At 45.8% G+C, this 13762-nt stretch overlaps 1 protein-coding gene and 1 long non-coding RNA gene across 3 annotated transcripts in view; one reads left to right on the forward strand and one right to left on the reverse strand.

Annotated features, from left to right (window-relative positions):
- Positions 1 to 10586: 10586 nt before the first annotated feature.
- On the reverse strand, positions 10587 to 11496 carry LOC141165338 (uncharacterized). Its single transcript, XR_012251144.1, has 3 exons — positions 11268 to 11496; positions 11014 to 11187; positions 10587 to 10701 (listed from the first exon to the last, which is right to left on the reverse strand). It is a non-coding gene; the product is annotated as an uncharacterized lncRNA (long non-coding RNA).
- A 119-nt stretch (positions 11497 to 11615) lies between these two features.
- Positions 11616 to 13762, forward strand: part of DSN1 (DSN1 component of MIS12 kinetochore complex) — a 79848-nt gene continuing 77701 nt past the window's right edge. Inside the window, exon 1 of one of the 2 annotated variants that reach the window (XM_073654165.1) lies at positions 11616 to 11757. In XM_073654165.1, coding sequence (XP_073510266.1) covers positions 11634 to 11757 — 124 coding nt within the window. In that variant the 5' untranslated portion in view covers positions 11616 to 11633. The remainder of the gene's footprint in view (positions 11758 to 13762) is intronic. The other variant, XM_073654163.1, reaches the window with a different exon arrangement.

Below are 13762 nucleotides of genomic sequence, written 5' to 3' on the forward strand. Positions count from 1 at the left end.
AAAGAGAAAGAAAGAAAGAAAGAAAGAAAGAAAGAAAGAAAGAAAGAAAGAAAGAGAGAGAGAGAGAGAAAGGGACACTGGACACAAGCAGAGCAGGACGTTGCAAGATGAGCTCCTTATCAAACTCAAGTTTATACCTTATAATGAGCAGATTGGAGGACATATCCCGAAAATGTACAGACATGACGAAATCCTAAGCACATCGGACAAAGATTTTAAGCCACAACATGAAAAGACATAAGAAAAATCAAGATTCAAAAGCAAGACAAGACAAGATTGCCTATTGGAGACCCAGCAAACAACCACCATCCCTAATTGAGCACAGCGCACCCGCAAGGTAAGGGCTCCATGGTAATACATTGCTAAAATAAGAACTGACTGTATATTACACACAAGAAAATATAAGAGAAAGCATTTCAAAATGAAAACACAGGGATAGCTCTGCAGGCAAGGCAGGAGACCTGGAGACAGCAGGCGTAGACAGCAGGGGGCCTGACACACTAGTGATAACCTTCCCTGAGAATGCCTGATCCAGGGAAGAGAGAAAAGCCATAAAAATGGACACCATCAGGAAAAATCTAGAGACCCTATTTATAGACCTTAACAAACAGGGGGAAAAAACAAATGAGTTATTCTACTCAGGGCACCACAAAAGCTGGGACCAGACGATCAGTAAACATTACAAGAATGTCAAAACACCTGGCATCAGCAAGTGCAAATGACTCGCCCAGGGGTAATATGGGGAGACTCGGTACCCGGGCCTTTACCTCCTTGGGATGTCACGGCAGTCGGCTCCCGGGCCCGTACTCGGGGGTCACTCTTTAAAAGGGGTTTGTTAACAGTTTGTCTCGTGACGCCACCTGTGGCTCCTGGTAATGGGTACCAGCGCTGCTGCAGACATCCGGGGATGATGGGATGGCAGCTGGGATGTTTCTGCTCCCTACAGGCGGAGCTGGCCCCAGGGGCAGGGTTGATGTAAGGGATGCAGGTGAGAGGTGGCCCGGTCGGCTCAGGGGGAATGACGGACACGCACACAGGGGATTCGCTTCAGTACCTTTACTGGTGTAACGGCAGGTATGGTCCAGGGTACCTATTAGGAGGTTGCACTTCAGGACTCTCCCCAGTGAGTGGGTATTAGGCCTCCTGGTCCGTTTCTTCCTCTCTCTAAAGCTTCTGGCCAGCCTGGAACTAGGCCTAGCTTCTATGCTGTTTCACTCTCTCACCTGTCTGCTTGGTAATAGAACTTTTCTCCGGCTACCACTATCCCTGGACGCTTGGGCCTTCATGGTTCCTAGTTCTGTAAAATGATGATAGCTTCAGGTTGACCAGGGGTCTGGAATCCTCCTGGTATGCCAGTTGTCCCTACTGGGTGTAGAGGACCCTGTAGGCGCGGACCTGGTGTACGGCTTGTGTCCTGGGGTGAGCTTTAGATGCTCCTCTGCCCCCTTAACTCCTTTTTCCTTGCCTCCGGCCACACTCGGGGCCCTCAACACAGCAGCTCAACAGGTGCTGCTTCTTAACTGGTCTCTAGTGCCAGCACACTCTGCCTACCTAACTCCGCCCTCCAGTATATATATCCCTAACAGGGCTCCCTCTGGTGGTATGAGGCAGAAGGGTGGAGGTGTCTGTTATGTAACGAGGGCCTCTTGTGGAGAAGTCCATACATGCACCCTTTTGGGTCCTGTGGTACCTGTAATAGCAGGGTGCCACACAAACTGAGTACAGGAAGAGGAGGACCCTGAGAGTTTTAAGGAACAGAACCCAAATTGGAGGAATTTTATCAACAATTCCAGCACATTAATAACCAAGTTATAATCCTGAGGCAGAGAGAACGCACAATCACTCCTGATCAGATCACAGCAGGCAGGGTCTCCAGCCGACCCCCAGCCCCATCTACTTCACAACCAACTGATGGATATACTCAGAGACTGCCTGTCCCAACTAGAAATTGAGTTTATCCAATTCAAAGAGGAATTTCAAAGAAGCAATGGTGCGAACAATGCAAATGATCAACTGAGGGAGGAAATATTAAGGGTGAAAACAGACCTGTGTGATATGCAATGGTCACTTCAAATGCTGCAGAAAGAAAATTCACAGCTCAAAAAAGAAATTACAGAGCCAAAATCATCAAACTTGCAACAAAAACCAGAGAAGGCACCACAAAGTACAAAGTACAATCACCCCCCCAAAACCGATGCCTGTACCAACTACCTCGGTGCCTGACACACCACAGACGTGCAACAGCCACAGCCAGATGGACTCCACACACTATCCCAGCAATAAAAATACAGCCCAAGACGCAAAGCAAACCAGGATAACCAGCACCCCTGGACCCAACACCACAAAGAAAAACTCCACCTTCAATCCCAGCAAGGAAAATAGAGCACCATCACAGCAACTGATACCCAAGGACCCAACGGCACAAAGAAAACAAATGACCCAAATAAAGCACCAGGCCCTGACATAGTCCTTTTAATAGACTCATATGGGAAATATCTGGACACTAAGACTGTTCCCGGGGGCACGGGTCCTAAAAATCCGCTGCTCAACAATTCCACAAGCAGAGGAGGTGATCAATTACCTATACTCTGTCATCTATATGATGACAAACATCTCAATAAACAAGGAGTCAGCCAACTAGCAGAAGAGCTAAAGGACATGGTTTTAAACAGTCCTCCGAAACCACAATCAAGACGCCCTCAAACAAGATGGCAACCCACAGCGATCCCCAGAGAGAGGCCACGGAGATGGCAGAAGTACAGGAGTCTACATGCCCCACAATGGCAACAGAGAGCAGCAACATGGCAGAAATAAGGACATTGCTCAACACATTGTGCAGAAAACTCATGGGACACCAAGTAAAATATGCCACCCAAACCCACCAATAAAACCGGCTAGATCCTATAAAAATCTCTCTATAAAGGTATATCTACAAAATATGACATCCTTAATTATCAGCAGCTGGAACATTCAAGGACTGAACGCTTCAGCTTTTGTGTCCAAGACAAACGACCCAGACTTCAAACAAAGGCTAAAAAAACATTGACATTCAAATCCTCCTGGAGACATGGGCCAGAGCAGAGGAGGAATCCCTTGCAGCCATGGCATACAGAGAATTATCTGTCTCTGCCCAGAAAAACAAAAACAGCAAACAGGGCCGCTGCTCAGGGGGCATACTAATCTGGTACAAGGAGGAGATCAAAGAACACATCAAGGCAATAAAAAGAGGAGACAGCCACATCTGGATGAGAATAAGTGTGGCGCCCCTGAGGGTTCAGTCGCCAGAGGTACTACATCTCACCCAGAGGTGTGGTACCCCACTCTCAGGTAAGGATGAAGTACTGCCCGGGACCCAAACACCTGCATCCAACACTACACTACTCCAGACCGGCAGGAGGGGCAAGATGCGCTGCTCCTCTGCTGAGCCCTGTCCCTGGCTGGAGTGGGAGGAACCAAGAAAGAGGGAACCATGTAGTGGGTGTGGGTGGAGGAAGAAGAGAGGGGGAGCACTTGAGAAGAAGGATATAAAAAGGGGAAGCCATCTTGGGGGTGGTGTTCAGTCAGAGGAGGAGAGTGAAAGGAGCAGGAGCTCTGCAGGAGCTCTGCTCAGGAGGGAGAAAGGCTCCAGAAGAGTGGATCCTAGGGGTACGGGAAGTGCTGGAGGCCACCCACACGCCCGAATCTACCAGGAGTGGAAGGATCAGGCCGCAAAGGGGACCGGCCCCTAACTAGTGAGAATTGCAATATTCAACTACACTGTGTGCAGAATTATTAGGCAAATGCGTATTTTGATCACATGATACTTTTTATACATGTTGTACTACTCCAAGCTGCATAGGCTTGAGAGCCAACTCCCAATTAAGTAAATCTGGTGATGTGCATCTCTGTAATGAGGAGGGGTGTTGACTAATTACATCAACACCATATATAAGGTGTGCTTAATTATTAGGCAACTTCCTTTCCTTTGGCAAAATGGGTCAGAAGAGAGATTTGACTGGCTCTGAAAAGTCCAAAATTCTGAGATGTCTTGCAGAGGGATGCAGCAATCTTGAAATTTCCAAACTTTTGAAGCGTGATCACCGAACAATCAAGCGTTTCATGGCAAATAGCCAACAGGGTCGCAAGAAGCGTGTTGGCCAAAAAAGGTGTATAATAACTGCCCATGAATTGAGGAAAATCAAGTGTGAAGCTGCCAAGATGCCATTCGCCACCAGTTTTACCATATTTCAGAGCTGCAACATTACTGGAGTATCAAAAAGCACAAGGTGTACGATACTCAGGGACATGGCCAAGGTAAGGAAGGCTGAAAAACGACCACCTTTGAACAAGAAACATAAGATAAAACGTCAAGAATGGGCCAAGAAATATCTTAAGACTGATTTTTCAAAGGTTTTATGGACTGATGAAATGAGAGTGACTCTTGATGGGCCAGATGGATGGGCCAGAGGCTGGATCAGTAAAGGGCAGAGAGCTCCACTCCAACTCAGACGCCAGCACGGTGGAGGTGGGGTACTGGTATGGGCTGGTATCATCAAAGATGAACTTGTGGGACCTTTTTGGGTTGAGGATGGAGTGAAGCTCAACTCCCAGACCTACTGCCAGTTTCTAGCAGACAACTTCTTCAAGCAGTGGTACAGGAAAAAGTCGGTATCATTCAAGAAAAACATGATTTTCATGCAGGACAATGCTCCATCACATAATTCAACTACTCCACACCATGGCTGGCCAGTAAAGGTCTAAAAGAAGAAAAAATAATGACATGGCCCCCTTGTTCACCCGATCTAAACCCCATAGAGAACCTGTGGTCCATCATAAAATGTGAGATCTACAGGGAGGGAAAACAGTACACCTCTCAGAACAGTGTCTGGGAGGCTGTGGTGGCTGCTGCAAGCAATGTTGATGGAAAACAGATCAAGCAACTGACAGAATCTATGGATGGAAGGCTGTTGAGTGTCATCATAAAGAAAGGTGGCTATATTGATCACTAATTTTTTGGGTTTTGGTTTTTGCATGTCAGAAATGTTTATTTCTAAATTTTGTGCACCGATATTGGTTTACCTGGTGAAAATAAACAAGTGAGATGGGATTATATTTGGTTTTTATTAAGTTGCCTAATAATTCGGCACAGTAATTGTTACCTGCACAAATAGATATCCTCCTAAGATAGCCAAATCTAGAAAAAAAACACTCCAACTTCCAAAAATATTAAGCTTGGATATTCATGAGTCTTTTGGGTTGATTGAGAACATAGTTGTTGATCAATAATAAAAATAATCCTCTAAAATACAACTTGCCTAATAATTCTGCACACAGTGTAGAACCCGGGGGTGTCTACACTTCCAGGGTGTAGTTGCCACAGCCGCAATTAATCACCAAAAAAGTAGCCACACAAGATCCAGGGAATTCCAGGTTGACCACCAAGATCTGCGGTTACTGGCTTGGGACACTGTTTGCGAGGCGCAGGCAGGAGGGTGAGAACCAGCGCAGGAAGACGACCAGGAGGAATTACCTGAGGGTTTGCTGAACCCCTCCCTGAGTAAACACCGGACAAAGTGGGTGGTTATGAACTGCAGTTGTAACCAGGAGCAACGTGATAATCGTGAGTAAAACCCTGAAGACTGCACCCCACTGTCTCCGTGAATTATTGCTGCGCCATCATCACCTGCACCACACTGCACAACCACAGTTACTTCACCATCTACCATCAAAGCACCGCCCTGGAGCTTAGCTCTACCTGTGGAGAGCTGAACCAACTCTGCTGCGATAACATCAGCTCCAGAGGACCTGCTCGGCAGCGGCGGCTCCATATAGCCGCATACCACAGGTGATGTCACAAAAATATATATAGAAACTCTATTCCCTTTTCTTTAAAACCCTTTTTATTGACCGCCCTGGTTCACGGACCGGGTCACCGCCACTGTGACATCTCCCCTAGCAACGACCGGCCCAGCTACCGAGTACCCCACAGCCCAGGGGGCGCGTCATAAGCAGGTCCATCCTCACCTCTCAGCAGGACATCTACCTCTGCGCAGCTTACATTCCTCCATCAGAATCCCCATACTTTAATCTTCGAGATCCTACAGAGAGAGAGGCAGCCCAATTCCAGTCCAAGGGCAGGGTGCTCATCTGTGGAGACCTCAACGCCAGGATGGGTACAGACTACGTGTCACCTGATGGAAACACATACGTACTGGGAGACGAGTCCTTTTACAGCGACTAAGTACAGACAGCAAGAAACAGAAAAGATAGAATTGTGAATAACAGCGGGAGGACACTGCTGAACCTGTGCCGGAGCCCCGGGCTGTATATACTGAATGGGCATTTCAGAGGGGACTCATTAGGGAGATTTACACTAAACTCCCACACAGGCAACAGTGTGATAGATTATGCAATTACCGACATGGACCCAGCAAACATAAAAATGGCAAACCAAAAACACAGAGACCCCAACAACAGAGACCTAAGAGCGGCCCATGAAATCCTACAGAAGCAATACAAGCGCATCCTCAAGGAGAAAAAACCGAGGCACTTCTCCCACAAACTACAGCAGCTTGAAGACTCCCTCCAGGACAACTCATTCTGGAAGACCTGTAGTCACATTGGCACAAAGCCCAAGCAGAGCACCCTCCACATTCAGAATAGCAAAATCTGGCACAGCTACTTTTAGGGCCTCTACAGGAACATACCAGAAGAAGACATAACCCCAGACCAGTAGCACCTAATCACAAAACTGAGGGACATGGAGGAGACAATCAAAGACTTCCAAAATCCTCTGGACATTCCAATCAGTGTGATGAAAATAAATGACAGAATCAAACGGTTTAAATGCAAGAAGGCTGGGGGCAGTGATGGCATCTTGCCAGAGATGATCAAATACAGTTCCCCAGACATACATGCAGCACTGTCAAAACTATTCACCCACGTCCTGAGTGATGGCCACTTCCCTCAAAGCTGGAATCAAGGTTTCATAACACCCGTCTACAAGAATAGGGACCGATACGATCCAGCAAACTACAGAGGGATCTGTGTCAACAGCATTCTGGGAAAACTGTTTAACAGCATCATTAATAAAAGGATCACCACCTTCCTCACCCAACATGAAATCATCAGCAGAAGCCAAGCTGGTTTCATGATGACCCACCAATCACATCTACACCCTGCAGAGCCTCAGCAAAAAAACAAGGTAAAATATTTGCATATTTTGTGGACTTTAAGAAGGCCTTTGACTCAGTGTGACATCCTGGTCTTTTCCTGAAACTCTTAGAGAGCGGAAAAGGCGGCAGAACCTATGGCGTCATCAAGAGTTCATACAATGAGAACCATTGCAGCGTGAAGGTGAATGGGAAAAGGACGCGGGGTCAGACAGGGATACAGTCTGAGCCCAACCCTATTCAACATCTACATAAACGGAATGGCTGCAGCTCTGGAATCCTCCTCCGCCCCAGGCCTCAGTCTGCACGACCAAAAGGTGAAGTTCTTGCTGTATGCAGATGATCTCCTGCTACTCTCCCCAACCGAGAGAGTCCTCCAAGATAGCCTAGCAGTGCTGGAAACAATCAGCACCACATGGGCGCTGCCCATCAACCAAAAGAAGACCAAAGTCATGGTGTTTCAGAGAAGGAACCAGAACAAAACCCCCACTCCCTCCCTCACATTAAATGGCTCCACGCTGGAGAAAAGCAGCAGCTATACCTACCTCAGTCTGGAGCTAAACCAAACCGGGAGCCTCAAGCAAGCAGCGGAAGCCCTAAAAAGAAAAGTGTGCAGAACATTCAACGCCATCAGAAGACAACTATACCACCTCAAACCACTGGTGAGAGTCTGGCTCAACATATTTTACAGAGTCAACACCCCTATACTACTGTATGGCAGCGAAGTATGGGGCCCAGAGACCTACCCAGACCAGACAAAGTGGGATATCAGAAAAACCTATGAAAAATTAGACCCCTAAAATATAAAACTTTTAATAATTTATCTAAAAGGACTAGAAAATCGGTAGTAAACAAAACATACAATAATGCATTATTAGGGAATAACCAAATTAGGTTACACACCGACCAGGATAGAGTACAGGCTAAATCTGTCCCTGTTTTATCCCTAATATCTCTCCCTTCCTGCCAGCGGAGGTTGGCACCCCAATTTGTGCTACGTGGCACCCCCGCTCAGCGACGGTGTCCCTTATATTCCTAAAAAATCCTCTATCCTAATAAATACAAAACTACAGTCGTGAAAAAAGATAGAAGGAAGTGAACGCATAGATTCAGAAGCAGACCATTTAAACAGACATTTGAAAAACCGACAACTATTCAGATAAGCAGAATACAGCTCTCGGGAAATATAGGGATTGTACAAAAATCAAAAAAACTTGGCTAGTAGGGCTTATAAATTGATGAATAAGATATATCATTCATTACCCGAGCCCAAGATGCACTCTATCACCTGCATTGGTTTTTCTCTTTTCTTATATTATTAAAGGGATCCCTAGAGCTGATTCTCCACAAAATGGTATCAAATATACAGTAAATTTCTGAATCATCAGAGCAAAAAATAGTCAGGGCTGTTCACACAAGTCTATGAAAAAATATCAGTCCACAATAACACAATCACAATGGTATCATATAAAGTATAGGGAAGTAAAACTTATCATTAGCTGCGCCTCATAAGGTGTCCCGACACGTAGCCACCAGGGTTCATCAGGGGACCTGCGGAGGGCATCAGTCTCTCTCCCCAGATGGCTAGTCAATACTACATGGATAGAGAGGGAGAGGAAGGTCTTCACTTCTGAAGTCCATTTGGTCATAATTGATTTTGTCCCCTTAAGGAGGTTAGTCAGGGCTGCGGCCACCATAGCAAAGTTTGGAAGGAACCTCGTGTACAGTAGTACCCCACGATTCCCAGAAAGGCCCTAACTTGCTTTTATGAGTGGTTTCGGCCAGCTTTGGATTTGCGTCCAATTTACTGATCTAGTGTTTGATCTTGCCTCTACCTATTACATATCCAAGGTATTTTGCCTTCTTTTTCCCCATGGCACTTTTTTGGGGTTTATAGAAAGCCCCATCTTCCTGAGAGCATCAAACACCTCCTGGATCTTTCCCAGATGATTTTTACAATCCGGGCTGAAGATTATGATATCGTCCAGGTATGCTGTGGCGTAATTCTTATGGAGTGCGAGGATCCGGTGCATGGTCTTCTGAAAGGTGGCAGCAGCTCCCTGCAGTCCGAATGGCATCCGGATGTATTGGAAGCATCTGTCAGGTGTTGAGAAGGCCATCTTCTCCTTGGCTTCTTGTGACATGGAGATTTGTCAATAATCCTTTGCTAGATCAAAGGAGGTTATGTACCTTGTTTGCCCAAGTCTCTCTATCAGCACATTGACACTCGACATTGGATATGGGTCGAACTTCGTCCAACTTTTGATAATCATTACAGAATCTCCATTCGCCATCAGGTTTTGGAACAATCATAAATCGGGCTAGATCACTGGCTCTTAGATTCCTCAATGACTCCGAGATTCAACATACGCTTTACTTCGTTGGAGATCACCTCTCGGCAGGCCTTGGGAATTCGACAGAGCTTCAAGTTCACCCACACATGCGTTTGTCAGAATCTTGTGTTTTATGATATTTATGACCTTCCTAAGCATACTCTAAGGCTTTATTAACCCTTTCCACAAGGCCGTCTGTGTGTGGAAGGTAAACTAACGTCTTCAGCTGTGTAATTTGCAAGGCCTTACACAGTTCCTTCATCACCTTACTCATAAAGGGTGTTACTTGGTCGGCCAGGATCTACCTCGATAGACCTGTACGGGCAACAATGTGGGCCAACTCGCAGGCTATACTATTAGCGGAGGAGTTTCTCAGGCGAACTGCTTCTGGGTACCACCTAGCATAGTCGATGATGACCAATATACTTATATACTTTGATGCCCACAACCAGATTTAAGAAGAGGGCCAACCAAATCCATGCCAATTCACTTAAACAGCACCTCTATGATAGGTAACGGTATGAGGGGACTTCAGAAGTGAGAGGTGGAAGCGGTTAGCTGGTGGCAGAAGGGACAGGATCTGCAATTCCTGGGTTTTGTCCACTCCCAGATGGCCACCTGTGATGATACAGCCTAAAATCTTAATAAGCCAGACATTTAGATTATTTCTCTTAGATGAACCACTCCAATATCTTTGTGTATTTGTGTCTGGTCAATAAGAACAGGCCAGTATATGTATAACCCCGAATGTTGAATTCTATTCCTTTGGAAACAATCATGTTTACTATGCTATTGACAAATTTTACTAAACGTCAGCTAGAGGTTTATTTACAAAAGCCCCTGTGATACCAACTACATAAATAGATTAGCTCAAACAATGATAGGTGAGCCCTGCACCTTAAAGGGGTTTTCCCATGAACTAAAGAAGATTTTAATCAATAGATCTTGGAATAATAATAACTTCCACAATTGAATGTGTTTAAATAAAATGTTCCTGTGCTGAGAGAATCTTATAAATGTGCCCCTGCTGTGTACTGTGTAATGGCTGTGTCTGACCGTCCAGGGACATGTAAAAATTAATTCATCGCACACTCATAGGAAGTTTTGCTTTTTAGTGCCAATTTATTTATACAAATGAAATGTAGAAAAAATAACAGTGGTGAAGGCGACAATAGGTAGACGTTTCGGCCACACTGGCCTTATTCATTAAGTCGCTACTGCAAAAAAGATAAATAGCATGATGAGAAAAAAATATAACAAAAGATGCATAGTTGAAAGTCATACATAAGAATACATCTCGGTTGACACTGAGTTACGAAAGAGGTAGGTAACAGAGTAGACGGTGTCAAAAAAAGGGAGGAGGAGAAAGGGGGGGATGGAAAGGGGAGGGAGAGAGGAGGGGGGGGTGTTGGGGTGGAGGGCTGGGATAGGATGGAGGCAGAGGAATATTATATACAAATAAAAGCAGTTAAAAACAGTCAAGGTATACCAGGGGGAGCACAGGTATTTGAGTATAGGGGGTTCCTTACTTGTATCAAGTTTATTTTAGCAGGAAGGCACCATAGAAGGTAGAGAGCAGTTCCAGTCAGAAGCTGCAACAATGAGGGGATACGGATCAGTATCATGAGGCATGGGGTAGAATGCCTAAGTTAGTGGATATAAGTACCTTAACAAAAGACAGGGGTTCATCAGCCTGTGGAGAGCTGAAATAGAAGTATTGCCGGTTACCAGTGCTGTCAAAGGGTTTGGATAAGGGGTAAAGCCCATAGGGGTCAATAAGTACCTGCAGTTCCTGTATCAGGGGTGTCTCTAGATGGGGAGTCCCATAAATGGTAGAAGTGGAGGGTACAGGCAGCGTTCCCAGGTTAGGCTGTTGGTAGTGTGGGAGTCAGGCTGCCTTATGTACACAGTGCTGCAGGAAGTGCGTCATCAGGGGGCGTGTCCCGGAAGTTGCATGTTGCTGGTTCGTCATGTGACAGTGGTTGTTTATTGGTAGCCATGGTAACCAGCCACATCGCACTGTGTAGGGGGTTGTAGTGAGAGAGGGAGTAACTGTGGGCGTGTACAGAGTCACAAAGCTCTGCATGGAGGGCTGAACTGGGAGTAGCAGTAGGATATACAGAGGAATGACGTGCTGTGAGCAGGTCACATGTGGGAGGTGATGCATGCAGGTTATCATGGTGCTGCGACCCTGATATTTGTAGTGTATGAACTGACCCATCATGGCATAGAAGCACAGAGTTTAGTAACCCACAGCAATGGTATGGAAACAGGTAGGAGGTAATGTAAAGTAACCCTATATATTGGGGAGTGACATGCTATGGCAAGTAGGGACGATTCTCCTGAATAATTATGCACAACATGCTATATGGTATATATACTCATAGAGAGGTAGAGAGAGAGAGAATGTCAGGTAATGCCTGTCACAATGTAAAGTGGGGGTAGAAAGGGGGGTTAGTGGTCATGCGTATAAAGACGAAGCGGTAGTGGGGTAGTAGGTACTCACCCGAAGGAAGGGGGATTTTTCAATGGGTCTGTAAATGAAGGAGTGCGTTAGAAGGTCCAATTTAATATACTATTGAATCCCCAAGGGGGTGATTTGTCAGGTATATATACCACTAAGAGGGAACACGTTAGTAAGTTCAATTTATTTCACCATGAGAATTTGGAAGGTATGTATCCCACTAGGAAAAAGATTATGTCAGTAGGTCCAATTTATTTCCCTATTGAGTCCCCTAGGAGAGAGGGTTTGCAGGGTATAGATCCAGTAGGTCTCACGTTGTTTGAGAAGCCTGATATGGTTACCACCCCGTCTGGGTCTGGCTACGTGTTCTAAAACCTGAAAACGGAGTTGGGCAACGGTATGCTTTGCTTTAGAGAAATGGTCAGGTAGTGGGGGCCAATTTTTACTGCAGCGGATTGTGGATTTATGACTTGCAATCCGGTCACGTACGTGCTGTGTCGTCTCTCCTACATAGAGTAGGCCGCAAGGGCACTTGATGACATAAATGACGAAGTTGGAATCGCATGTGAAGAAGCCCTTGATTGGATAACTCTTTCCTGTCCTGGGGTGGGTGACAGAGTCGGATTTAATGATATTAGAGCAGGCGGCACAGTTGAGACAGGGTATTGAGTAAACGTTGGGATGGGAGTGTCCGTGTGCTGCCAAGGTCTGCTCTAATGATTTTATCCTTAATGTTGCATGTTCTCCTGGTGCACATAAGAGCCGGGGTTGAAAATGCCGGAATCTCTGGGTAGGCTTTGGAAAGAAGGGGCCAGTGTTTTTTGATGGTGGCGTGTATTTTCGGCATAAAAGGATGATATGTGTGAACGAATGGTATCCTTTCAGTTTTTACGGTGGGTGGATGTTGTGGTGTAGGGGTCAGGGCCCGGTTCCTTTCTAGTAGGAGGAGTTTGGTGGGATAGTTGCGTTCCTGAAATTTTTGTGACATGTCTTGTAATCGCTGTGGAAGAATGTTCTGGTCTGAAACAATCCGGGTGACCCTATGGAACTGAGAACGGGGTAGGCTATTCTTTGTAGTTTTGGCATGGCAACTGGAGTAGTGTAGCAAGCTGTTGCAATCGGTGGGTTTAGTGAATAGATCCATGGTAAGTTTGCCACGGCCGTCCTGAATGACTAATGTATCAAGGAAAGAAATCTTGTCTGCATCGTGGTTAAGAGTGAATTGTAACTCTGGTCTAATGGAGTTGAGATGGGTGAAAAAGGTGGTAAGAGTATCAGTCGGGCCCTGCCAGATAAGGAAGACGTCATCAATGTAACGGTAATAGGTGGTGCAGTATATTTTAAAGAGATCATTGTTGTAGACAAATTCCTCCTCAAATTTATGCATATACGCATTAGCATACGCTGGCGCTACGTTGGAGCCCATTGCAGTCCCCCGTGTCTGTATGTAGAATTTATCCCTGAATAAAAAGAAGTTCTCATGTAATATAAGGGACAGTAGTTCCAGGCAAAATTCAATTGATGATGGTGCTAAGTTAGATTGCAGGAGAAGATGTGAGGTAGCTTCCAAACCCTTGTCGTGGGTTATGGAGGTGTATAGGCTGTTCACGTCCATCGTGACCAATCGGCTGCCTGGTGGAAGACACGGGATATTCCTGATTATTCCTAAAAAAGCATTCGTGTCGAGTAGAAAGGCTCGTGTATTTTTTACAAGTGGTGTCAGGATCTTCTCCAGGTAGATTGCCAGTGGTGATAGGATGGAATCTGTGGAAGCTACAATAGGTCGACCAGGAAGGTTAGTGAGAGACTTGTGG

Source organism: Phyllobates terribilis, unplaced genomic scaffold, assembly GCF_046119375.1.
Source record: "Phyllobates terribilis strain yellow unplaced genomic scaffold, ASM4611937v1 Scaffold_11__3_contigs__length_659146591, whole genome shotgun sequence".
Taxonomy (NCBI): Eukaryota; Metazoa; Chordata; class Amphibia; order Anura; family Dendrobatidae; genus Phyllobates; species Phyllobates terribilis.